At 44.4% G+C, this 27,591-nt stretch overlaps 1 protein-coding gene across 3 annotated transcripts; it reads right to left on the reverse strand.

The window, feature by feature from the left end:
- Positions 1-5,416: 5,416 nt before the first annotated feature.
- E2F7 (E2F transcription factor 7) lies at positions 5,417-25,261 on the reverse strand. 3 transcript variants are annotated; one of them, XM_083839387.1, is made up of 12 exons: positions 25,061-25,261; positions 22,802-23,077; positions 20,566-20,734; positions 18,092-18,373; positions 17,273-17,431; positions 16,095-16,232; positions 15,064-15,258; positions 14,333-14,417; positions 12,987-13,527; positions 11,851-12,118; positions 10,262-10,680; positions 5,417-8,993 (listed from the first exon to the last, which is right to left on the reverse strand). In XM_083839387.1, the coding sequence occupies exons 1-12, from the start codon at positions 25,145-25,147 to the stop codon at positions 8,817-8,819; spliced, it is 2,796 nt and encodes a 931-aa protein (XP_083695513.1). In that variant the 5' UTR covers positions 25,148-25,261; the 3' UTR covers positions 5,417-8,816. The 3 variants fall into 3 exon arrangements, with proteins under 3 accessions (XP_083695513.1, XP_083695512.1, XP_083695514.1); XM_083839386.1 differs by having other exon boundaries at positions 5,492-8,993; positions 11,851-12,121; positions 25,061-25,260; XM_083839388.1 differs by having other exon boundaries at positions 5,501-8,993; positions 11,851-12,121; positions 15,064-15,216; positions 25,061-25,260.
- Positions 25,262-27,591: the final 2,330 nt, after the last annotated feature.

Raw genomic sequence — 27,591 nt, forward strand, 5'->3', positions numbered from 1 at the left:
TGCAGCCTCACCCTGAGGTGGTGCTGAGCCTCTGAGCAAGGAGGGACAGTGACATGCTGTCAGGCACATCAGGGAAGCAGGCACCCTGAGCTGCAGGTAGCAGGAGCAAAGGCAGAAGAAACTGAGTTGTGGACCTCCTCTAGGAAAGAATCTCCTCTAAGAAAGACATTCTGTTTCCCTTGCCCTGATAGAAGAGGGTTTGAGAGGTAGGAGATGGTGCTGAGAAAAGGCAACAATGCTAAGTACAGGCAGTTTGCAGAGAGCTAAAGGCAGAGGACAGGCCGCACCATGTTAGGTGGGAGACACACGACTTGGCCTGGTCTGTTCTGAGTTGCCCACAACTTATAAAATGGTGTCATGTTCCTGGAGATAGAGAACCAAGTGTCCCTTCTCCCCAGATGACCTTGGGAGCAGCGTAGCACCAAGAGCTGTGCAAGCACTGTCAGTGGTGCCTCTAAACGTAGCAGAATTGGGGTCTGTCTTGCATGAAACCTCACAGCTCTGCTGCAGTTATCGCAGATGCATCAATGTGCACTATGGGGGGCTGGCCCAGCCTTTCTGTCTGCTTTAATCCATTCCATCATTTTAACTTCCTACCTGTTGTGCTGAAAACGCTAAAATGGCTTTTTGTTTGTTTGTTTGTTGTCATAGGGCTTGGAGAGGTCTCTTTTTGCTAATCAGCTGCCCACTGTTGACTGATTCCAACACTGTTTTAATGGACCTGAGTGCAGCCCCATACCTCCACATGCAGAGAGATCTCAAGGACAAACTTCTGCTTCTTGTTATTTCATCTCTGTTTTTCCTTTTAATATTGCCATGAAGAATTCCTCCTTGAAAATTAAAAAGGGGAAATAAGTATGACCTGGTTTTGCATGGAACTACGAAAATCACATTTTTATACTCAAAATTATAATCCAGACCACGATTTCCTGGGCTTTGACAGACTTAAAAGGTTTATGAACCTCTGGGATTTGTTTTGCTCTCCTTAATTAAATAGCCCCATCCTGAGAAAGTCAAAGGGAGGCTACAGCCAAGTTTGCCTAGCACAGTAAATGGCAGGGACTTTGCTATACAAATGCTGACAGGCTGGTACTTTATTTCTGCCCTCTGGTTTCTCCCAGAGATAAAAATTCACTAGGATCATGCAAGACTTTGCAGCTTGTACTAGCTTGAAGAAATATCTGGAGAGACTTCTGAACTGGGGGAGGAGGGAGGCTGGCGCCTGAGCGAATCCTTTTATTCTCTGCAGAGACTCCTGGAGCCCAGCCGTAGTTGCTCTGGCAGGGCACCGCGTAGTTATCTGATTATAGTAAAATATATTCCCTGACTGCATCTGAAATGTTCTTTCCTCTTTAATTGTATGTGCTGGGAAGACTGAAAAAGCTTTCGCTTCCTCAGCCTCTTGAAATAATTTTTTATCTAATGCATTTTGAAGTATTTTCGTGAATGTCTTGTAGACATAATGGGCTCCAATCTATGTGATTTCAGCCTCACACATGTGAAGAGGAGTCTTAAATTAAAAATCAATAGCACGTAATGGTCAGACAGCAAGAGAAGGTCAGTCCAAGACCATCAGGCTTGTACTGTGGTAGCAAAAGGGCAGGTTTTGGTGCTCCACCAGGCTAGCAGGCTCTGTCATGTCCTTAGGGACAGCCTCTAATAATGTGACGACCCAACCGAAGCTAAGCAGAAAAGCTCTAATCATTTTCAAATCAGTGAATGTGCTTGTCCGCCTGTTTCTTAAAGCCTGCTCAACAAGGCTGCCCATGTCCTCTCTCCAGCCTCACGTCTCTCCTTCTCCCTTTCCCCCTGCATATCACCTCCACAAGCTAGGTCTTGTGAGGCAAGGTGGTGTTCCTGGCTGATTATAATCATTCTGCTTTTAGAGGAGTCAAAGAATGATTTGCTCAAGGTCGCGTAGTAGATGATGAGCAGAAATAAGCCCAGAACCAGGAGACAGCTTCTCCTCCCCTTCAAGTCAACATAAATCAAGAGCAAGTCCACTGGAGCCACTGGCATTGCACTAATATAAGGGAAGCCAGGAGAAGTGTTTGACACTTAGGCCTAAAGTGTCTGCAGAGACATTTTTCATCAACATCTTCCAAATGTCCCGGTTTCAGTGCAGCTGCAGCAACAACAGGAACCCATAGCGTAGGTCAGGGAACGGTGGTTTGTTTTATCTCGCCCCTTGGCAGCTCCCTCCTCAGGGCCGTGCAAGGTGGGAGCAATGTCACAGGCCCCAATGATGTTACAGTTCTGGGAATAGGAGGAAAATGACACATAAAACTACAAAACTTGCACTTCCTTGGGAAGAAAATTAGCCTCATTTATCTCCTCTTACATTCACTCTGACCAGAGGTTCAGGATCTTCTTTGTTATGTTCATTAAATTGCCTGTGCTTTTCAGGCACACAAGGATGCTTTTAGCACAAACTAGTTGTTAGCAGTTAATCGAGATTTTAAAAGGGTGTAGGGTTATTAAATCACGTATTGGTTGCCTATTAGTGAGATACAGGAACTGTATCAGCATTAACGAACAGACTAGCAAAATAAGGGAGGTGTTTCCTTCTAGACAATTTACTGTTGTGCAGTAAAATCTTTATTCCTTTATCTTTTATTCTAGGCTTTAAATATTTTCCAGTTTCCTCCTGAAATATTAAAACCTATTCCAAATTTAACTATTTCAGCTGGTGTTGCAAGCCTGTACCACGTTGCAGTATTTCACATGTATTGCAGATGGGTCTGATTCCCCTACAGTGTCTTTACTAACATACTGCACCTAGAGGATAAGTCTGTAAACTGCTGGTTTGCAGCCGTCATTTTTGAAATAAGAAAGCAACTTCTGAAAAAAAAAAACAAAAACCACCAAAGTTTCATGCTTTCCTCTCACCCAAATTTGGAATGTCATCTATCAAATTAAACCGCTGGCCCATCCAGGGTGAGAAATACCCAGCCAGAGATGAGGGAAAGGCATAAAGTCTGGCATCTTGCGTTCCCCTGCAGGGTAAAAATAAGAACTTTGTTTATTTGGAGAATGGAGGAATCCCAAGCTCGGACCACAGCAGATCACGCTGGACCTTTCTTTCCTGGGAGGTCCTGCAGTATCAGACTTGGACATCACACCATTTTGCCAAGAAGCAAGGCAGGCTTTTGCCCACTCATCTGCAGAGCTGTGCCCTCCTAGGGGAGCAGAGGAAGGCCTGAGGCTTTTGGAGCTTGAGTTGGTGCTGACTGACACCATGAGAACTCATTTCAACCCCTCAGGAGGTCTTGGAGAAAGGTCTTGAAAAATAGACTAAATTTTCATCACATTTCTGGTGCAGTCAATGAATTTGGAAAGAATCTGGATGCTAATGCTCGCTGCCACAGGGATCTTCTCAGAGGATCACGGTCAGCACGGTGAAGCCCTGCTCTGCTCTCCATGTCCAGCTGGTACACACCTGTTTTGCAGATTTCCCTGTGGCTTTCTGCCCCCAAATGCCACAGCACACACACTTGCAAGAGGTCTCAGGTGTAACCCCTGTGCTGGCAATCAGCCCAAGGCTAACCTCTGTAATTTTCCTCAAGACCTGCCTTTGCTAGATTCTTCCCATGCGGCGCAGTGCCTAGTGGGTGGGTTTTATTGCTCTGGTTCTCCTACTCCATAAGGATGCTCAGCTGCCTCTCCCACATTACCCAAATGAGGAGTGGTTAGGCCCTGGGGCTTCGCAGGGGTTTATGGCTGCCCAAGATCAAAGCTGTGTTTGCTGGCAGCGTTTAACGCCTTCCAGCACCATGGGATTATTTCTGTCTCCCAGCTGGTCCTGGCTGCCCAGCCTAGGCTGTGGAGCTGTAAGACTTCCATCTGCAATGCCACCACTTTTAATTTTCCCTTTTTATAGGGAACTAAATCAGAGGGCTTTTAATGTTCCCCTCTAATTATTCTTTACTTCAGAAGGGAGAATTAAAAGCACACCAATGAGGACGGGAACTACTTGAAGCTGCAGCTATGCTCCTTCCCAAGAAAAACTACAGCCATGGCCCTGCTAGAGAAGCTGGAGCAGAGCTAGGGTTTGTTAGCACTCCTCATACCATATTTTATCTTATTAAAATTACAATCTTTCCTGTCAGTGGAAAGGGAAAAGTTAATATTGGTGAAGTCACAGGTCAAAAATAAAACAAACAATATTGAGTGAGCTGCTGAGTTTTCATTTTAGAAATGACTCCGAGGAACTCAGCCAGTCATAACTCAGGCATCTTGAAGCCATTTCTCAGTGATGCAGGATGTTAACTCGCATCTCTTTAATTACAGAGGGAAAGGGGCAGTGAGGGACTTGCTGAAATCAGTAGTGAAACTGCCACAGATTTTAACAGGCATAAACTTAGTGTTGGGTCAAGCTGTGTCTTGTGTACATGGAGGTGGTTAAATGCCATCAGATTTAAAGATGCTGAACAGATACCGTGGTGTTCACAAGTATCAAAGCCTGCAGAGCTCAGGAGGGCCTGAGTGCACGTGACACAGTATGGAGGACTCTGATACCTGGTCCCTGTTCAGCTTCTTCAAGTCACAGACACGACAGCGAGGCCGTGGGTGAGCATGGCCCTGTCTCTGCTGTGCCATGTGCCTGCGCAGGCCTCTGCAGCCCATAGGCCACAAATTGAGCGCAGCAGCCTTGTCCCCAGCCACCTCAGCTCATGCAGCCCCATGAGCTAAACTCTTTTTTTTTTAAGAGCAGTTCATGGTCAGTGAGCATGCACAAGCAGACCATGGCTTTCACCCCTGGAACAATGGGTCTGCGTCAGGGCCTGCCTTGCTCCTCGGAGCCTGAGGCCCGGCAGTCAGGCAGGCATTGCTGCCATCCTGTGGAGACCTGGGGCTGAGGGACAGCAGTGGTGCCCTGGGCAGCCCCAGGGTGCTGGTGGTGGGGCAGGACCCCCGGTGGACAGTGCCTGGGCTCATGCCCCTACCCACAGCCCAGTCCCAGGCCCTTCTGCTCCTGGGAAACTCCCAGACACAGGAAAAAGGGGGTCTGGGGTGACCAGCTGAACGATTAGCCACTTAAATTTCAGGTCCTGGGTCTTCCCAAATGTCCGCTGTACTGTCACCACTAGGAACAGCTGGGAAAACTATCTGCACAGGGTCAATGTTATAACCGCCTCTAAACATCACTGCTGACAATCTTATGTGTGAGAAATAGACAACTACATTTCATTGTTTCTTCAGACAAGAAACTGAAGTCTGAACCAAAGCAAAGTTTAGTGTTTTCCCATGACAATGAGTTCAAGAGTACCCTGGTCACATCTACAACATGAACAATGCTTTTGCTAGACACCTCTGAGAAAATGCTTGCAAAAAAACCTCAACCTGCTGAGAAATGTGGCTTACTGCTGTTATTCCCGACCTTTACATTGCACAGAAGTAAGGCTTTCATGCCAGAAGGCATGTGGGTGACAGGCCCCAGGCACACATTTAGACAACCTGTTACAGCTTCTGAATTGTGATATCCTGGCACTGACATCTGTCCCATACTATAGAAGGAGAGAGTGGGGTCACTTTGCATGGTTTTGGGCCAGGGCCCTTCTCTTAGCCAGCTCCAGGACTTTGTTAGTTTATATTGCAGTAGTCCTTGTACCTGCAGTAGCTGAAAGGGGATTCTTGTGCTAAGCATACAAGCTGAATGTAAAAGCAACTGGGGTTACTTATTCAGTGCTCAGATTCCACAGTGACTGCTAATTTGAATGCATGGTAGACGGACATTTCTTTTCAAGGATGCTCTCCATAGTGACATCACAACCTCAGCCTTGTTTTTAGTTCCATTTTATTCTGTAAAAGTTTAATATTTTGCTAAAAGATAGTATTAAAAAATTCAACTCAGTGTGATTGGAGTAAAGCTATATGCAAACAGCTAGAAAGATCGCAAGAGAGCAGGAAAAGCAGGACAGTTACAAGCAGCAATAAAATTAATATCTATATTAAACTAGCAGTGCAAAGATACAAACTGGAAGCAGCTTTACATTAAAAATACAGCTTTTTAAATACAGAAATAGCACCAATTTACAAAAGATAATCAGAAATGTAAACGTGGCAGGTAGATTCAAGTATAAGTTACACGCTCACCCTCCTTAACAACTGTCTTGAAACCAAAAGGTTTTATAAACCCTGCAGAACATCGTGGGCATGCACTTTTTGTCAGTGCAAATACAAATTCTGCTTTTCCAAAGCTACTTTGCTGGTGAATTGTTACTAATTTAATTTACGTTTTCAGCTTTCAGTGAAGGTAAATGTAAACTCATTCCCTCATGACAACCCACCCTTCTGCCTTGCCAAGTCTAGTACAGCAGCTCAGGTGCTGCAAGTAGCACTGCTCCCAACATCACCCAAAAGCTTCAGTCCTGCTGCTCCATCACTCCTTTCCACCTACTCCAGTGAGAATTTTGCATTGACAAAAACAGAACAGCATGTAAACTCCCCTTCTTCTCCCAAACCCAAATCTGCTTTCACAACAGCAGCCCATCAAACAGCTTTGATTGTGAGGGAGTCAATCCTCAATTCCAGGCCTGCTGTATTTACGGAAACTCAAAAGTGGAAGCAGAAATTGGAAACCGAAGATACATTTTCAGCTCCTGCATTTTCAAGTATAGTTAGGTTAGTTATGACTCAGAGTAACATAACTGACACAAGGAGGCAATTTTTGTGATGATGCTTCAACTGGAGCAGAGAGTGAATACTTAAGCCAAATCCTCCTCTCAGCTCCCAGCTGCCATTTCATTAAAAAGTTGCACCATACTAGAGGTGAAGAGAAAAAACAAGGTTTGGAGAATCGATATCCATCATGTCACCCAGAACCCCAGCAGCCTGTTTCCAGCCAGAATGGCAACAAATGTATGTTAGCAGAAATACAGTGGCACCACTGTGCCAGTTACACGTTCCTTTTTCAAAATGAAATTAAATTTAAGTGGGGGTATAGGAAGAAATAATTCAGAAGCAAAAATTGTAAACTTTCACAACTGTAGTGTAATTAAAAAAATAAAAAATAAAATTTAGCGGTCTGAAGATTTCTCCTTACCACCCCTGAAATTTCCTATGATAATTCTGCTATAGAGACTTTCTTTCAATGAGGGCTAACCAGCTCTCCTTATAAGGCTGTTATTGGTCTGTTCTAAGATAAGGCCACATTATTCAGCTCCCAGTTTTACTAAAATTCGTTCTTAAATTCCATTTTAATAACATTTCATTATAAAAATAAAAAACCTTACCAACTCCCCAGCCCCCAAAGCCAGTCCTAGCCTCTCTTGACCAACTGAGTAGCACATCACAGTGTATTTACCCTTGGAGAACCAGTACCATTCAACACAAAGTTGGTGCTCATGACAGAAGAGCTGACAATGTTGGCCCTGTGTTTGCTGAAAATCTGGAGTAACATGATGTCAACAACACTTTCTGTCTTCCAAAGAGGAAACTGCACAAATTTAACAGCATACTGCTACACCAGTGAAAACATACCAAAGCATAAGAGCATTAACTCTTATGTCCTGTATTATTAATAGCACCATCCATTAAGTGAGGACCCTGAATGTTAAGTGTTATACATGCCCTTTTCTTCCTCCTTATCTTCTCATAAGGAGGATGGATAATTTTCTCCCAGTTCCAAAATTTATGGCTCCTATTCTTTTTCAGCTTCTTTTTATGGTTTAGATAGGTATGTGCCAAAAACGTAAGATCTCCCTTGTCTTCCAAGTACACTCAAACACACTATTAGCTAGTGACAAAATTCCCATAAGGGAACAGCTAGGCACCTCAGTCTATACCCCTTAAGGGTTTACTTAAAATCAACTTAAGTAGGCACTTAAGGAGACTTAAGTAGACTCAGGTTAAACTGAACCTAATCATGTGGTTAATGACTTACAAGTGTTCCTGAGTCATAAAGACTAGAACATATTTTTAATGGTAGATGAAATCTTAGCACTGCCTTCCCAGTGGCTTGACATTCTCAAATTCATTTGTCCAACTGATTTAAGGAATCAGGTTCTGTATTCTTTATATCTACCTTGTACTTTTTGCTCAGATTAGGAGAAAGAAACCCAAGGAACAACGCAGTTCGTTAACATAACTATAAAAATGTTAACATTCACAGTTATTTTGGTCTTAACATTTTTCACATGTATACATTCAATCATATTGTGTTATTATTAGGTTTTCCTAACCACAAGTGCTGGGCAAATTGTACAACAATCAACTGACATTCAAGTAATCCTACCCTGAGAAAATCTGTTATTCTGAAGCTCCCACTCTAACGTACAAAATAAATAGCAAGAGGCTGTACTGCAGAGGCAGGGTTTGACAGATTGGAACTAAGGACACAGTTGCTCTTGCAACTGTAGAAGTTTATCAATTTCACCGCAGATTTACTCAGGGTAAGTAGAGTATATGTAAAAAAAAAAAAACCACACGCTTACCCCAGATAAGTGCTAGACGTCTCACTTAAAACCATGAACAAAGAACCCATGGGGACTCCAAGGAAATCTGTTTGCATCTCCTCACAGCAACAAAGAGAGTTTTCCAAATTAAAACCACAAATACAATTTGATGCCCACAAGGCTGTGTAAAGCACAGCATCTGAATTCAAATCAGTACTGAAGAACAATTAAGTAAAAGGTTTTTGCCACCAAGGATGATTTGTGAAGAAGGTTAACAGAACTGGTGGGTGAAAAGATGATGGGGAAGCATGCCAAAAGGGGTGACATTTTAATGTGCTCCTCTTGTCAGATAAAAGCTTGTTCTCTTGTAATGGATACAGTGTCCTAGGACAATCTGCCCACGCTTTGCAACCTGTGGGGTTAGTCATTGCTGCTACTAGAGATTTCTAGTCGCCTCTGCACAGAGCTGGCATTTCTGGTCTGGCTGCCTTCACCTTTTTTCCATGCACCAGGATCTCCAAGACTTCCAGGAGTTTTGAAAAATGTCTCATGACGCGCAGGACGAATACTCTTGGGAGTGACAGGAGTTGACGAAGGCTATTTGTGAAACAAAACAAAAAGTAATTCAGTAATTATCGAAGCCTACATGCAAGCATGCAAACAGAAGAGAGCTTGTAGACATGGAGCCCTGTACCCAGCTACTATAGGAAACCACGTCACACAATCCTTTCAGAAGCTCCACATGAAAGGCTATGGTCTTTGCCCCTGCTTTTTGTTCTGGGGTTGTCTGCCAGTACATCACTTCTGTGAAGCTGAAAGCCTCCATCTCATTTCCAACTTAAATGTATTCACGGCTAGTTCATACTCATTCATTCTCATGCCCATTTTGGCCTCTAGCTTAAATGGCTCTTTTTCCTCCTTATTGTTTTACTCACTTTTGTTATTTGCTAGCATCAAAACAGATCTAAAATTAATTTTCCTAAACCCAGGCCACTTCTGTTTTAAGTGCTACTCTACTGTTACCTTTAACGCTGGTATCTGTAATCAGATAGGCTCCGTTACAGACTTTTCATAAAGTCTAAACAAAATAAACATAAAATAATTGTCATAAAGCTTCCAAAACTTTGATTTGTCTCTGCATTAGAAAATAGGAGATCACAGATCTACAAATTTAAGCTAAAGCAGTGCCAGAATGTCACTGCCAGTAGTTGTGAAGACCCAGGTAACAGCGTGACGTGACTGCTTTATATCATCATTGTACCTCAGTTAGATGAGCCCTTCATTTTTGAATTCCTTGTTTATTTACTTTAAAAGCCTATTACCATGGGAGATTTTTAAAACTATCATTCCAAAAAGGTTCAACAAAACCCATGAATATTGGTGTTTTCCCCCAGTTCTGATCTGATGCTGCCATTACGTTTCTATTCCTTGGTGAACAGTGATTAGAACTGGGGGTGAGGATTCCCAGCACACTACCACCTGATTCTAGCCAGTTAACTCCTGAAATCCAACAAACAATCCTCCTACAATGTGTTTCCTATAGCTCCTGCATGATACGCTTACAATGACAGTGTTAAACTGGAAAAAATACTCACTCAAATCTCAGGGAAAACAACCAGCAACTCATTTTTTACCCCTATTTGTGCCAGACTTTTTATCTTTTAAAGTTCTTGTAAGTTTTTTTTTAAAACTCGCTGCCCTCCCACCAGTACGGGTGGACGTGTACGTTAGGTGGAGGACACCAAGTCCCAGCCTGCCAGCCTGCTGCTCTGATGCACAGGCACCAGCCTGCAGCACGAGTTGACTTCGGTGCCAGTGAGCTGGAGCTGCTGCTTCACCGTCATTCAGTCACCTTTTGGTCTTACCTGCTGCAGCTTCAGGAGGGTCACTGGATGCCCCATGCACACAGGGGAGTCCAGTTTAACAGTACTGCAGGACCTGGCAAGCACAGGACTCAGGTGCACAGCGGGGTGAGCTGTTTGCTGGGGATCCACCGAGGGGGGCGCATTTGGAGTAACCATTGCCGTGGTGCCGATGAAAACAGGTGCTGTTGATGCGAGGCCAGACATGCTGATATTCATGGAGGCAGCAGCCGAGAAGGAGCCATCAGGAACCGGAGAAAGAGGGCTGGGGATCGCAGGAGAACAGACGAGAGGGAAGGAAGCCAAGGCTGCTGATGGCACCATGACACAGGGGATGCTCAGAGAAGGTAACTGGCTTGCAGCCAGCCCAATGGCACCGGGAGCTTGGTTTGCAGAGAACAGGAAATTAAAATTGCTTAGTCCTAAACCAAAGAGAAACAGAAGGGCATTAATACAGTTGAAAAATCTGGAATTAAGCTATTATAACTTCATCTAGAACAGGAGAGAAGGGTGAAAAGCAGAAGAAAGAAAGAGAGAGGCTGCTCAGGAAGAAAAAACTGGCTGTTCAGGCAACCCCCCTTTTCCTACCTACCTCCATGTCCCCCCCTGCTGCCTGTTCACCATCTCTGCATCCATTTGCTTTATTCATACTAAGCACCAACTACACCCTTGCTATTTTCTGCTTCTAACTTGAGTTACAATTAACATCTTGGCTAAAGAAACTCTTCACTAACAGGAATCACATTCTAAGCTGTACAAAAGTATATACACTGGGTTTTGACAAGAAAAAGAAATGCAACTGGAAAACCTCCACAAAGATATACCCCAAAGATGCTCATTTTCCTTAGAACAGCTGAAATACTGTTTTGAATTGTTTGTCAGACTTTACAAAAACTCCAAGATCAACATTTTCTAACTAAGGTCTCTATCCTATAAGTCGCTCCACATACGTGAAGTCCCATAGAACCCATTCTGTGACAAAGGAATCAAATAATAAAGCAGCAATCATGAAAATCTGCCACATGTATGGTGTTCCCACAAAATAGTCTTCCATGCCACACGAGCACAGTCACAAAAAGGGTGGACATGAAATTCTGTGTTTTCAGTATTTTCAGCTGCTTCCTTCCCATCCCTAATGTGTCCATGAACACTCTCAGTGCCTCAGTTTGTGTGGGATTACCCCACTGATTCACATGACAAGAAAGTACGAAATTCACAGATGACCCCTTAGAGGAATGCTTTTGCACTATTCCGGCTGCCTTTCTGCCAAATCTAGTCTTCCAGCTGCCCCCAGTTTTGAATGCCAGATAGTTTTTTTTCCCCATATAATTCAAGCATAGAAAATCCACATTATTTATCTCTAGTAAGGTCTGTGTACCTCAAAAAAAAAAAAAAGCTTGCATTTTCAGAGAAGCAACAGTTCATATGGAGTTAAGAGAATTCAGAGCTATTATTAAACTGCCATGGAAAACCGCTGACACTTTTTGTGCCAACTATAGACTTATTGACCTATCTGTAGGTCTCCCTGTTTGAACAGCTCAGTGAACAGATAGAGAGGGTTGAGTACCTCTAGATCTCATGCCTGTCCTTACCAGCAGTAGGCTGAACATAAAGATACTGTGGCAGAAAAGGTTGATTGGCATTTTCTTTAGAGGGGTGCTCTTTTCCTGGAGAAGGTTCGTCGGGGTCTTTATTCTTAGGCCATTTTTCTTGCTCCTGAGAATCTAAAGGGCTCGTAGACTTTTTGTCTTCAGTCTCTGGAGCAGCAGGACTTGAGAGGTCAAGATGAAAAGCTTCTAGATGTACAGCAGATGCACAGCTGCTCCCTGGGGTAGAATCTGCCTTGTGCAACTCAGAAGACTTCTAAGGAAAAACAGAGGTAATGAGGCATCCAAACTGAAATACAAAATGATGTCTCATACACCTTCCTCAGCTAAAGAATAAAATGTGTACTTGTGTACAAGAGCAGGGCAAAGCTGATTAGCAAGTCACTGCATTCAAGATTTTGTCTGAGGGTTTGAAGAGCAATTTTAGTGATGCCTGACTCCTGTGCCCAGGGCTGCAGTTCACTTTCAGTACTTGGAAACAGTAGTTAAGAAGTACCTGAGCTTGGGGATTCATTTATTTCTATTGATAAGGAAAAACATCTGTTTCAGATGGCATATATTCAAGCAGTGATACATCCTTAAGCCTGACACCTATTTTCAGTAGCTAAAAGAACTGAGACTGACACCCTTCACCTTCACCACAATCTCCTGTCTCACCATTCTGCTGTGGGCAGTACCAGGTGAGAGAGGGATTCAGGATGGAGAGTAGGGGGAAAGTGCTAGTCACATTTTCTGTAGCTCAGTGGAGTAAGCAATGCTGCTGCTGTCTGGGAAAGCTGAAGCAAACAGGGGAAGATGAATAGTAATAGTCACATTGATTTTGTCCCTTCTGCCAGCCTGAAGACAAGGACCAAGGCATTGATTCCCAAGAACAGCCGATAATCCTTTCAGTATGCAAAGCAATCGCAATCCATTTTCCCCTCCCAGTGTGAAAGTTTCTCCCAATTAATGCCTGTACTTGCTGACACAGCACTCATATAATTGTATTAACATGTGGGAAGTAGCATTTGTACCTGTAACAAGAGCGGTGCAGTGAATTTTCACTTATAAACACACTGTCTTGGGCAAAGTCTTCCCTCACTAACGGGAAGCCTAAGTGATAACGCAATTCCCTTCTTTACCTTGGGTACCACAAGTGAGAGAGGGCCATCACTCTGTTCCACGGTCTGCTTTTTAGCAGCTGGCTCTTCATCATCCATAGGTGCAGAGGGCGACGAGCACTCGTGGGAGCTGCGTTTCTGGCAGCCAGCTGGAGGGCCGGCACCCTGAGCTTCCACAGGTGAGGCCTTCTCCTCTGCGCTCCTGTTTCCTACATCTCCTGCTGCAGGCAAGTTCTCCCTCAAGAGATTTTCCTGAAGACCACCGCACAACATAAAAAGGGATGATGAGGGAAAACACAAGAAGGGCTGGCTGGGGAGCAGAGTAGGTTTTCCATTTTCTGTTTTGGAGGCTGCTGGAGCGGTGGGTTGTAGAGCTTGGTTGCTGACCCCATTTGGCAGCAAGACACTTGGCACATCTGCCTGAACCACAGGGAAAACCGCCTGAGGCAAAGGGTTAACACAAAAATCAGAGTCCCCAGGAACCGTAAGAAGGGAGAGAGGTGAGGTTATACTTGGGTTCCTTGCTGAATTTAGTATTGTTTCTGTGGCACAAACTTTGGTTCTAAAACAAAGAAAAAAGAAAAACATTTAGTACAAAAGTAAACCCATGTATTATCCTCAAAAGCAACTAGGTACATTCTTAAGAGTAAATGTTTCCACATTTACCAGGAAATTCAACTTATTTTACACAGTTTACAAGAGTGTCTTTTTTTTATTATTTATTATATCAGGTTATACAGAAGCAGACTCCTCAATTTCTTGGCAGAACAATAATGCTTTCAGTTGCACTTGACAGGAGAAGAAAAGGTCAAAAGGGAGATATGCCTGGCACCCACAGATGAATTCAAATTAGGACAGGTATAGAGAAAACCCACTAAGATGACAAAGAGGTCTTCTGCGGAATTGTGATTTGTTCAGCCTACCTAAATAATAGGTCAAATGAGGCAGGAATGCCCTATATGAACACACCTGAGATAAAGAACAACTGCTGAAGCTAAAGGATGGTGGTACAAATACATGTAGGTATAAACTGGCCATGAATAAGTTCATGAAGAAAGATTTTAATTAACAGAGCAGTGAAGTTGTTTTATGGTTTGACAGAATAGTAAAGGAACAAATAAACAAAGGAGTTTGAAGTATGTCATTTATAAGTTTGTTTCATTCTACATTAGGACTTTTTACATGTTAGAATGACTCTCTTAAAAAAAAAAAAACAAACAAGCCATAGTGAGATGTATCAGAATTAAAACTGAAAATTGCTAGGGTCTCATTATTGCTATCTTGGTCCCATTAATGGAAACTAACTTTGAACTAAACATGACAAGCACCAAGCTGTAACTAGACAGAAGTCTGTAAGACTGGCTTACCTAGTATCTTCCTCTATTTTCTGCCTACAGACGGTTGCTAGATTTCTCATTTTTGAGCAATATTCATCTGAGTTCACAGTATAGGCTGAAAGAACAAAGGAGCACTCAATTAGTAACAGGTATGTTTACCAAGCATATTTTCATAATGGCCACATAAAATAACGGATCTAATTTTAATTCCCTGGTACATTTTTATAATATTCACTAATCACCCAGAGTCAGAACCTGCAAGATACTCACAACTCTCAGTCCCACTGGAGGGGTGCTTGACATCATCATTTCCTGTAACAGGGAACTGTGAAAGGCCCTGTAATTGCTTTACCATTTTAAAGAGCTTTCCATTAGATTGTTATAGAAAATTCCACTATATTATGAAGCATAACATAAAGCAAGCTTTTGTGTCTGAAGAATCCTTCTTCATCTATACCAAATTACAACAGAAGAAACCACACAAAAGTTGCAGTTAGCGAAGAACGGAAACGTTTACCAGAAAATAAACTGCTGATTCAAGGCAGTGTCACCCAGATTCATCTCATCTAACTTTATGCACTTGCCTGGAAGATCCAGAATACAAGTCTCATCGCCTGGGCAGCGGAACTACTGGCACCTCCCTAGGGTAATTCATATATATTTTATTAGGCTGTTTCACCCAGACGAGAGCCTTAAACTGGTGGGCCCACATTTGGGTAGATCCAGCGGGATATAAGAAAACATGCTTCCTTAGTAGTTACCTTGCCTCTCCTGACGTGGACTGCTGGGCTCAGAACTGACCTTCCTTTTGGTCCCTTCGCAAGGCTGCGTGCCATTAAACGATGCGTGACGTGTAAACCTTTGCTTCCCAGTAGCACAGGCCTGGTACGGGGCACAGGCGCCTCTCTGCTCCCCTGGTAGAGGATCAGATGTTGGGTTATGCCCTCTTGGCTCATCTGAAGGAATACAATTTCGTACAACAGTCCCTCAAGGAACACAGCTCACTGTTTAGGCTTCTGCCATGTTAGCAAACTTGGCCGTAAGAGGTAATCTCTATGCCACCCCAAACCACACAAGACTGAAGTAGAGCACAGTTCAGTGAGCATGGATAGAAAAGAAAAAGCCTTCCCTCCTTTCTATGTCATGGCAGCTGCAGACAGCAGCAACAGTCCAGTGCGTACACCCAGAAGGGTAAAAGGGACTAAAGATGGCAGAAAGGATATGCTTTACTTTCACTTGGTCCTGGCACTGGCCTGACCCAAGTAGAAAATACCATAGCACAAGACTTTCCTTTGCACTGGCTTCTAGCCAAGAATCAGCAGCTTACAAGAGAAGCTCTGGCCAACCTCCTCCTTTACAGGCAAACCTTTCCATCAGGAAACATGTGCAAGAAACAGCCCTGCTCTTCCTTGGCAAGTTCTCTTGCTAAGAAAATAACTTGCTGTCTACTTATGACAATTACTAAGGTTTTGCAGCCCAGAAGATCTGTGAACACAGATTTGGAGACATCGGCATGATCTTCCATTGCTCTACCGTTCTTACAATTATTCATAGTTAGGTAAGGCAATGTAAAAATACCAGCAAGTCATAGTATCATCATTCAATATCCCTCAACAGCTCCAGCCTTCGAGCATGAAGTATAACAAGAGCAAATTTTGAGCTGGCAAGCAGTTAAAAACCACAGGGTGGACAATGAATGCCAGATCGTTCTTTACACACAGAAAACAACCTTTTATAATTTGGAAGGGAATGTCAAATGAAAAAGCAAAGGGCTATGAGCTTCACACTTTACCAATCTTTCCAGGGAATTCCACGGGCCCAATCCACTTGAAAGCTGGCTTGCGTCCCCGTTCCTCTGTGACGTGAACTTTCTTTATCAAGCACAGGCTGGTAAGAACATTGGCGATATCATACAGCCTTCGTACCTTTGCTAACAGGAAAGGACAGAAATAGTACAGACGGTCACACTTACAGTGAACACAGTACATATATATGTAGTAATTTCATTTCCAGAATATCACCATAGCTCTCAGATGAGGCGGTAAAATCAAATGGGGATGGACTTGAGCTACCTCCTATAAAGGCTGCCATGCCAGCTCCCACTTCCACCTGCTTGTCACTGCTTCTTATCTTGGCTGCTCATCCAGCTTAGCTAGTCAAGTTTAAACCAGCCTACCTCATTTTGATGGAAATGGTAAGGGAGGGATTACAGGGAAGGATTACTTCACCAGATGCCCAGAAAAGGCAGCAACCTCCATAAAGGGAAAAGACATGCACAGTGGCAAGAGGCTCATGGATGTGCACAGCTGATCACAAGAGGACATGCATTTACAGTCTTAAAAATGAAACACCCTTAGAAAAAGCTGTGACTCTGATAAATAACATGTTTGAGCTGGATATGGTACCCAAACCCATTACTCAGTTAAAATCCTTACGTCCCTCTGGCATCTGGGGTAGAATTCTAAGACTGAAGTGCTAGTACTTTATTTTTACAAGTTCATAATTATTTATTAATGCTGAGTTTTTCCAAGTTATCCAAGGGATCTAAGTACCAAATCCCACTGAAAGACAAACTGTGCTATCCAGCTGTGAAAGATTTCCAGAGTGAGAAGTAACATGTCTGCAGAGGAAACATCAATTCCATTAAAGAATGCATTTCATTTCAGTAAGTTCTGAAACGTCATTCAGAAAGGAACAGGAAGCAAGGTATAAAGTATAAAAAAAACTCAAATCAGAAACCTGATTTGTCTTCATTCTAATTATCCCCAGGCTAAAACCTGTAGATAATTGTCGAATTGACTCTTCCCCACCCTGATGTCTATTTACAGCATCTAGCATTTCCGATTAAAAAAACAAACCCACATTTCAGCAAAGATCCCAGACCCGTTCTTGCTGCTGTCTACTGGTGTCAGTTCAATGCCCCCATTTTCTTTACTCACTGACTGATTTGTCTCTTAAAAGCCAGCTTACTTTTGAATTTGCTGTGGTCCACTGTATCCTGGGTTTCTTCAATCAATATCTTTGCTGCGATGTCCAGAGTGACTATCTTGGTCTTGGAGACAAGGAACAGCATGACAAACTTTTGGCTCATTATCCGCAACGACTTGTCCTTTCTGCTGTTCGCAGATGCTGCGTTACAAACAACAGCCAAGCCTCTTAGCATATATCATCCAACACAGACAGAAAACTAGTAAGTAGGTTTCTCACACATAAAAGGACTACAGCATTTTCTTGTTGGGAAGCAGAAAGCTTTTGAAAGGCAGCAAATAACTGAGTAATGTAGACCGGAGTTTCCCCTCAAGAGACAGTAAAAATTAAAGCTTACAGAGAAACAGCCTTGACAAAGTCAGACTCCAAAGCTAATTCTGTTATGTTACACAGTGCCACTACAATTTTGTGGTTTCAATGGACTTAAATGCTATACATTATACGGGCAGCACGTAAATAGTAGACAAATGGAACATGTCACCTTCTGTCAGGACAAAGCATTTATTGCCAGGTATGGGCAGGGAAGAAGAACTGGAGCATCTGGCAGAAGTTCCTGCCAGTCCAGAGGAGAGAAGGAAAATCTGTCCTGACACCAGTGCCAGGCATAACACAGACAGTTTTGTGACCTCTGCAGAGAATTCAGCACCTTTTTGCAAACAGTATATATATATATATATATATATATATATGTATATATATATGTTTACTATCTAATTTAAAAGCAAAGCAAGGGAGTCACACAGTAAACTGGAGAAAGAGACCCATGTCTATACAGCACATCACACACATTAGTTATCTTACCGGAGGTGCAATCTGGTTCTGAAAAGTCAAGTAACGGTCTGTCTTGAGAATCTGGAACAGTTTCCTTTTTCCGCTCTCCAAGCTTATACTCAAAGTCCTGTTCCTTGTGCTGGAAGGTCATTAGCTCTCCATACTGCAGCTCTCCTGCCTCCTGAAGCATTTTCAGAGTTTGACTGAGGTTGTGCCGGCCGTGCCAGCAGTACTGGTTCTTGGCCACGCGGCTGACCAGGTGCAAGGACTCCAGGACGTTCACTATGTCATAAATTCGTCTCCGCTCAACTCCTTTTTAAGTGAGAAAAATAAGAGACATCGATGCTTGCCTAGTTTAACGTGCTCTTTAGCAGAAGCTGAACACAGGCTGTTCAATATACACTCGTAACACGTCTTTCACTGTTTTCCTGGACACATTACATTAAATCCATCCCAATCTGCACGATTAAAGCTGACTTATGTATGACTAACCCCATGGTATGATGCTCTTTAGCAGTTAGCTGCTATCCCTGCCGTGACTTCAGCTTACAACATCTATGCTGTGTTCAGAACTGGCTGCGGTTTGCTCAGCCTCACTCACATCTATTCGCACTGCCCTCAGATTTTCAGAGCACTTTGGCCCTTCTTTTCAGAGCTCAGGCATGTACCTGTCCACAGGCACGTGTGTAACAGTGAGGGCAGGAAAGGCTCTGAGCCTGGCACTGACACAGGGCAGATACAAAATCTTACTCCTGCAGCAGAAACAAGCTCTCAGTGCCACCTAGGTCGGGGAAAATCGACGAAGTATGGCCAACTAGGGTTCCGCCTGACCAGTATGAGCAAGGTTGGGGATTGAACAGGAACAGGCTAACTGCTCACTGTCCTGGGTACTTCTTTCCAGCTCTGTTTGAAGCATGGCTATGTTTCATAACACACTAACCTGTATTGTGTACGGCGAAACAAGCTAGTGGCAGTATCTGCACCTGAAATCCCATCACTATTAACATCAGTTGAGCAGAACAAGTGCTGGCTAAGTGGGAAAGTTTTGAAAGACTTCCCTGCAGAAGGCAAGGCCTTGATGCATCTGTTTACCCATCTGGGGAATATGGATAACACTTACTAGCTTCAAATGCATATTAGGATAAACAATGCATGAGTGTTTCCAAGTGTGTAGAGATTTTGGAGTGAAAAGATACTCTATAAAAACACTGCTACACACATTCTGGTTTCCATCAGGCACCAGCAGCACAGTCCTCTCTGTGGCCTTACCATAGCCAGCTTTCCAGTGAACACAGACCTACGTAGTTGCAGCAGCACTATCAGCAGTGAATGGTTTTGTGGTTGCTGAATCAAGTGGATGCACACAAGCAAGGAAGTGAAAATCAAATCGAGAACAAAAAAAATCCCTTTCTTGGAGGTAAGATCACCAGTACTAAGCTTTAAAGCAAGATTTCTAGTCTTTAGGGAAGCAAGGTAATGCCACCCCCAACACAGGACAATGCACTACTCATGGTTAGCTACACAAGGATGGGGTACTAGTATTACACGCAAACATACAAAGGAATAATATCCCCGCTTAAAAAAAAAGCTACTTTTTAAAGGAATTGTTCAACTATTTACTTTATCTGAATTCTCTTCTATTTTCACTTCCCATTACCAAGGCACGGAAATGGACTTTCTCACCAGAGTTTCAGAGAACATTACATTTCTGTTCTCCTTCTTCCCCAAAGGGACACATTTCATTTTGCTACTTCTTTTCTGTTACATAACATTCTAAATATAAAATATTTTTATTTAGTTTAAGTCCAATTCCATAAAGCCCTTCTTCTCCACAGACCTGGATCCTTTTGTTATTGCTGTGATCTGAGTCCTCTCTCCCAGGTTTTATTACTTCTCTCAGATAATTTAAAAAAAAAAAAAAAGGCCAAAGTTGACAACAGACCCAGCAAATAGGCTCATACATTCTCACCACCTCCACACAACACATTTTCTCATTCCACTTTTTCAGGCCTCCTTGTAGCCTCCCTTCACAAGACAGCATTTAAAACTAAGATAACCTTGATGAACCATGAGATCATGGAAGATATAATGTCAGGCATATTACTAATTCATGAAGTAAACCCAGCTCATTTCCTGTATCTACTAGATTGCAATTGTTTCTCTAAATGTTCCATTTTGATGTCATTTGTTGCTTTAGTCCTCCCTTTGGAGGGCTTGTAACTCATAACTCTTTTAGTGTTCAGCAAATTGAAAATTTAAGAAAGCAGCGTTGGTAAACAGCTGAAGGATTTATCTGTTTAGTAGAAAGTGCTGTCAGAAAGCAGATTTCAAAACGGTAGCATTATCAGGCATTTCTAGCTCTTGATTAGCATGATTAGAAGATCATCCAGACCCAAGGAAAGGCAGACTCTGAAATACACTCAGTAATGGGATTGATGTTTTGAAGGCCATTCTGTAGGGCTATCCCACGTGATCAGTTACCCCATTTTTGCAGTAATACATACCAAGAATTGAAGCCACTTCATCCAGAGAAATAGTAGTTTTTTCTGTTGACAATGGATAACTTGGATAGCGAGCTAGAAACTTTTGGCACAAGAGTCCTAAGCTTTTCTGTTTTCTGCTGGGCCTCTGCTTTTCAAATTCATCAACCGTGCTGTCATCTACCATATCATACTGTTTAAAAAAAAGAAAAGTTAACCCTTTAGTACAGAGCTTTAGAGGCAAGGCATAGCCAAGTAAGGTATATTTCAGATGACATCAATATTCAAGCTCAGACTTTCTAATAAGGAAAACAACATTGTCTTCTTCCAAGCACTTGGGTGACACACTTTTGCTTGCAAGCTCTTTTTAACCCAGTGTACAACATATGAGATCTCTATTGAAAAACTCTTACCTGCAAGCTTATGGAACAATGGTTATGCATAAGGAAACAAACCAGTAAGACTAAACACCCCAAACCAGAAGATGGCTAGATCCTACTTGGAAGGAGAATTTCTTTTTGAGAGAGGAGAAGGAATTTTCCCTCAAAAACCTCTTGATCTAATAAATTAGACGTACAAACCATCAAAGTGTTCCTGCAAAACCACTTTCAAGAGATTTTACAGCCCTTCACAGCGGTCCTCTAACATTAAGGAACTGGGCTGGCTGGGGTAGGGAGGAGGGGGCAGCGTGATACTAAGTGGCTACAAAAGGCACCACCCAGCCTCTGAACATCAAACTTTGTCAAGCTGTTAACTTAAGGCAACTTCATAAGCTGGTATGAATATGGTCTTTCAGCCCCTGCAGGAATAAAAAATCTGTGATGGCAAAAATGCGTGAACAGGTATGTTTATTAAACAAGTTGAAGAAAATGAGAAGATGGATGACGTTTTTGCACTGCTAATTTTGGGGCTTTGATTCTATGTTAAAAAAAGGGAAAAAAATCTGTCTGGCAAAGAGAAGTTGAGAGTGGTAGGAGCTGTTGAAGCCCAAATTTCCATGCTTATGAGATCTTAGTTGTCCTCTGCTGACTAAGTGACCTTATGGCAGGCTGTTGCTCTGAATTCCTAGAGTTCATACGCTATAGAAATAGCGGTATACCTTATATGCTTAGCGGTATACCTTATATGCTTTAATGTTTATACACTTTTAATGTAACACTTCCACATCTCTTCTAATATTTATGTTCAGAAACTTATTAATTGTAGGTTTTATTATCTAGAAAACATGGGAACTCTTAATAGTAGCCACCCTAAAAATGCTGCCTGACGTCCGTGGACACTTCTGTTGTAACTGGCTTGGATCAGTAATACGATTAACTTTTAACATCAGCTATTACTACTTATTTGAAGCTGTGTTAGGAATTATCTTCAGAGAACTGTTTGCTGCTCTGTGACTTACCTAAACTGGAGATTTCTCCAGATTACAGTCACCCTAGATGTTGTAATATCTGTATTTGTAGCATGACCTGTACCTATCAAATGATGTTTCTCGGAAGGAGGACCCCAGAACTATCTTCCTCTAACTGAGATACTCAGTGAAAGATATTTTATAAGAAGTTATCCAGGAGATGAAAGTTGTTGAGGGGAAAAAAAACCAAGGGAGGAAAACTAACGACACTTATCATCATCCAACATCATCTCCATGGATGCGCTCCCTCGAGCAAGGACAGAGATCAACCCCACCACTACCTGAGTCCTGGCATGTACAAATCTTCCTAACAGTTGTCCATACTGTATAACTGTTAGTTTGGAGCTGGAGTGAAAAGACGGGAAGTGACTTTAACCAACCAGTCTGTTGGGACTTGTCCACTATTGTGGACAAGGTATAAGACTGCAAAAGTACTTTGAAAAATATGCCTGCACCAGAGTCTGATTGCTTCTGGAAATGGTAGTACAGTGGACAAGCACGGTGTCTGTTTAAAAGTGATCTGACAATTTTCTTTCTGATTTTTTTTTTGAAAATAGCTCCAGGAGCTGTGCTGTTTTCCCACCTGAAGCTCCGCTTCCTTCACTATCCTCTCAGATCAATTCATCGTCAGGCTCTTGAGAGGTCTCAAGCCAATTACCACCAAGACAGCTACTTTTCATCTTTGAAGTTCATACTGGTCAGCTAGTGTTGTATAAGCATCTGCCTTTGGGAATGATTTAAAATACTGCAATTTCCTACATGGAGCAAAGGACCACTTGGAAGAAAACCAAGGCAGCATCAAAGGAAGGTCAGAGCTGCGACTGAACATAAGGGAACTGTTCTGAGTCTCACCTGTAATGAATCAGATATGTCGTTCTGCTCGCTGTTTTCTATAGGTCTGAAGAGCTCTTTCTTCTTTTCCCTGTCCCTCATGTCGGGGCTAGCAGCACTAACAAGCATCTTCAGGTTAGCAGTGGGGGTCCAGGGGTCAGGCTGAGGTCTGTCAATGAGCTTAACAGGTGTAATTGGATTTCTTTCCGGGGTGCAGCCTTTCTGCTTTGATAAATCAACTGGTTCATTCTTAATGGGAGTCTTTGGGGCCATCCTGGATCGATCAAATATGTTTTCCTATTAAAAACAAAATGTTATTTAGACACAACAGGAAAGAAAACAGTCCAACAATCAATTTCATTTGCTCTTACAAAGGTAATCTTAGTGACTCATGCCTTGGCACTCAAAGCTATATTTAGCACAGTTCTTCTGCCTTTATCAGAAGCAGTGAAATACTCTATATGCTAGCGTACTGGAGACAGTGTGTATGAGATACTACTGTGAATTACAGAAGCTGAGGTCAATCAGTCAAACTTGGCCTATTAGGCTTTAAAATTCTGACTGTTATTACAAGACAGCACTGCCCATGAACATAAATCACCCAACTGGATTGAAGCTGAAGGAGTGCTTTGGTCACATCACGCTTGGCAAGAAGACATGGTCTTCTGCTTGAGAAGTCCCCAGTGAAAAGCCACGCTGGGAATACAGCTTGGACCGTCACAAGACGTCAAGCTAAAATTAACTTAACTTCGTGTGCAAACGAAGCAAGCTTTGCAGCTGCACTATCTGCTGCTCAAAACAACGAAGAAAGTCTCTCTAACAGTATTCTTTGACTACAGCTAGAACTGGAAGGAAAAGCTTAATTCATAAGCTGATTTTCATTATTTCTTGAATGAAGCGCAACCTCCTCCAGTCTCTAGCTGCAGTCCAACTTTTTTCACCTTTGGGTCCAACAGGAAGGCCAGTCTTTTCACCCCTTCTTCTTACTGCAAGAACTCCCACTATGATCAACAACTAATCTAAAGGAACTCATTCGGGAAAGCATCAATGGTATCCTGTAGCTGAGAGATCAGTTTTTGAGCAACAGGAGATCCTAATTCACTCTAGCCTGCTAGTGCAAACAGCTCACGGAGACTAAGGAGATGAAGAAGACAGAAGGACATGCTGGTTTTCTTTACAGGAAGTATGCTGGAGCTGGCACAGAGCAGGACTTCCAGAAGTGTCCACGCAGAAAGCAGCACATCTCCTTTTTGCCCTGGGAGCACATTCGGTTCTTACAGTCCCGTTACCACTTCATTCTACTTACCACCCTATGAACAGGACACTTGTTCTGAGCTGAGCTTTAAAAGTCTAACACGCTAACTTTGAGGGTGGGTACTGTTACTGCTTTATTTTGTACTGCAGAAGATCCAATTCTGAAATGGAATATTGCCTGAAATAAATACATTAAGTTACTGTTGGTTTGCTGTAAGAAGTTTGCTGTAACAAGTTTCCTGTGTTTTGCTGTTTATTTGGAACAATTTGGCTATCACTAGCAGGTACAGATATTCGAACAGGTGATTCCACGTATCATTTTATCAGGTACAGACATTCAAACAGGTGATTCCACATATAATTTTATCAAGCGCAGTCTAACTGGAAAGCACAAAGAAGTTTTCGTAGCAACTGAAGCTAGCTTTTACTAGCAGCAGCCCTGTAGTGGTCACACTGGGCACAAACTCGGCTCGCTGAAAGCATCTTGTCCTGAGCCCCGGTATAACTTCTGCATACGTTCACCTGTGAATAACCCACAGGGATGTAACAAGTATCTTCTTTTACAATTACCAGCAGCCAGCTGTAACATACTACGCTGCGACAAATAGGGGTCAATTTGGAGGCCATGGTACTCCTTGGGATGTAGGTTCCCACAGCGTTGGCATGTGATATATCCTTGCAATTGCACGTTGAGCAGCAGAGAAACCACACGTAACCTGCGCTGGAGACGGTCCTCCTTCCCCCCAGCCTCTGGTCTCCGGGCTGCTGCTAAGGGGGTGCAGGGGGCTCAGCCCCGCGGTCCCACCGCCCCAAACTCCCACCGTCGTGCGGGGAGCCACACCAAGAAGCGGCGGGGAGAGCGGGAGCGGCTCCTGCCCGCTACCAGCCTCCCGGATCGTGGCTCCGTGTCACAACCGGCTTGAATCGCGGCGAGCGGCACCTTCCCCTCTCCCCTCTCCGAGCCCTTCTGCTCACCCCGGGGGGCGCCCTCCCCGCCGCTCCCCCCCCGCAGAGCGCCCCGCTCACCTTCTGCGCCTCCTCGGGCTCCGCGCGGCCCCTCCGCCCCGGCCGGCCGGCCGCCAGGTCCCGCAGGCTCAGGACGCCGGGCTCCATGGGCGCGGAGCGGAGCCGTGCCCTGCCCGGAGCCCTGCCCCGCCCGGAGCCGTGCCCGCGGTGCCGCCCGCCCTCCGCTCCCGCCAGGCGCCCCGGCCCCGCGCTGGCGCCCTCCGGCCCGGCTCGTACGATCCGGCCAATCAGGCGCGGCCCGCCGGGGAGCCCCGGCCGCGCCGCCGGCCAATCAGCGCGCGGGCGGGCGGCGCGCGGCAGCGCGGGACGAGGCTCCCGCCCGCGCCGCGCCTCTCCTGCGCGCGGGAGCCGGCGGCTCCAACCCCCCCCCTCCCCCCAGCACCCCCCCCCCTCCCGCGCGGAGTTTCCCGACCGGCACCGCCTGTCCCGACACGTCCCGACACGGCCCGGCCCGGGCGGCGGGAGCAAGGGCGGGCTGCTGCTTGGGAGCCCGGCTCGCAGCCACCCCCCCGCCCCGTCCTTGCACTGCTGGCCGGGGGAAGGGCTCCGGGTGGTTTGGGAGATGGTCACCGGTTGGGTTTGGGGGGCAGAAAAAATGAGGTTTTTACATGGGAATGTGCAGGGCACGTAAACCTAAGGTCGGAGTTGTAAGGTTTAATGTACACACGCTTAGCCTGCTGTAATTTCTGCCCAGCAGCAAGTTCCAGGACACTACGGCTTGTTGAAGGGAATGAAACACAAACGCCCAGAGAACCTCTTTTAAATTAAAAAAAAATAAAACCCCTATCTAAAGGAAAACGAATTCCCTAGATGCACTCCCTTGACACGTACTTGTGGCCACAGCGCTTGGTACGCACAAGCGAGCTGCTGCCACCCTCATGCCCAGGAACCCATCAGAGATGGGGGGCCCCAAAAAACAGAGCTGCCCTGATGTGGCAGGCCGGTGTTGCTGGGACTGGCAGGGGAAGGCCATGGCACCAGCCAGAGCTCACCGGCATGCCCACCCCTGGCAGCACAGAGCTGCCGTCCATCCCTCTGCTCGAACGCGAATGGCTTCGGGAAGCCCAAAGCCCAGCGACCGTGCAGGGTTGGCAGGTCTGGCTGCGTTTGCAGCCCCAGTACGGTGGCTTTGCAGTTATTTAAGACCTCAGGAAGGCACTTGCAGAAATGCTGTGCCACAGTTGTGCAGCTGGTCAGCATCAGCGACGGGCTGTGCGGGCAGCGCAGCGCGCCTCGAGGTGTGCCCGGCCTGCAGCGCTGTGGGACGGAGCTGGGGCCTCCCGTCGGCACTCGTCACCAAGTTTCTGCCCGAGGTTCAGGATGTCTCTGAATATTGACTGCTAAGGCTCTCTGCAAGTCGCTACAGTGATTCGGGCACAGAAATCGGTGGGCTGGGTGCCCACCCTGCCGCTCTCTCCTTGGCAGAGTAGGGAGGAGGGTGGAGGTAAGGACACAGGGAGACCCCTCGCCAGCGACCGTCGTGGGCAAAACACACAACACTTGGGGAAGATTAATGTTATTTATTGCCAGATAGTAACAGAGCAGGGCCAGGAGAACTAAAAGCGAACTAAAGCCATGTTCCCCCCGCCCCCCTTCTTCCCAGGTTCAACTTCAATCTAATTACTTCTTCAGTGAAATAAACACCCAAATGTCCCCTGTCAGTAAAATGCAAACCTTAGCTGGTTAACATATGAGTTAGAACAAAGCTATGACACTACATTTCCTTTTCTGCCTCTAGCAGCTGTAAGAAGCTTGCTGATTATCAGATAAGATTAATTATTGCAGCTGTACACACATACATCATGCTCCAAGACGATTTGAAATCTATCTCTATATCTGATATGCACAGAACATGTAATACACCTGGCAGGACTGAGTTAAAAATGAGACTCCTAAATTTAAGTACAAGTACCTGTCTTTAATGCTCTGCTTACATAACTTTGTGACAGGACCAAAAAAACCTGCCTGTTAATTTATGATTTCGTATGAACAATACATGGACTAATATCTGCGTTTTTTCTATGCAACATGAATATTATTAAGAAGCAACACTCCTATTAATTTCATCCAGTTTGTTTCCAGACCTGAAAACACAGGATTTCATGCAAGGTACAAGTGCAGGTGCCAATTCTTGGTGAGGGAAAGCCAATGCCTTTGGCGGAAGAGATGGGTAAAAACAAATCATATCGGTGTATCTAACAGTACTTTTCTATCACAGAATAGCAAATGTTTCTGAAGACATCAGTTTGGGAGCTGCCAGCCTGCAGCGACCTCGGGCCGCCTTGGACCCGGCTGTCCCTTGGGCCGGGCACGGGCAGCCACCGTGGCCACCTGACGTTCAAAAGCAGCCAGGAGAGGTCGCATTAGAAGTGATCCTGTGAACATTGGTGTCCGTAGCCATGGCTGAAGTACAGAAGTATGGCTGGGAGTGGGACCTGGACATGTCGAGGTCCTTTTCTCACCATGCTGTGGTGTCTTGTGCTTTTGAAGTTTGCATTCCCCGCGACACAGAGCCCCAGCTCTGACCGCAG

This window comes from Anser anser, assembly GCF_964211835.1.
Source record: "Anser anser genome assembly, chromosome: 1".
NCBI lineage: Eukaryota > Metazoa > Chordata > Aves > Anseriformes > Anatidae > Anser > Anser anser.

Bases quoted from the DNA above. Each gene is read 5' to 3' on its own strand.
- E2F7 (XM_083839386.1), bottom strand. From the start codon at position 25,147: ATGGAGCCCGGCGTCCTGAGCCTGCGGGACCTGGCGGCCGGCCGGCCG. The intron at 17,432-18,091 runs GTAAGATAACTA...TTTGTAACGCAG, and splicing joins AGAACCAGATTGCACCTCCG to CATCTGCGAACAGCAGAAAG. The intron at 10,681-11,850 runs GTAAGGACAGGC...TCTTTGGTTTAG, and splicing joins TTATGTTCAGCCTACTGCTG to GACTAAGCAATTTTAATTTC.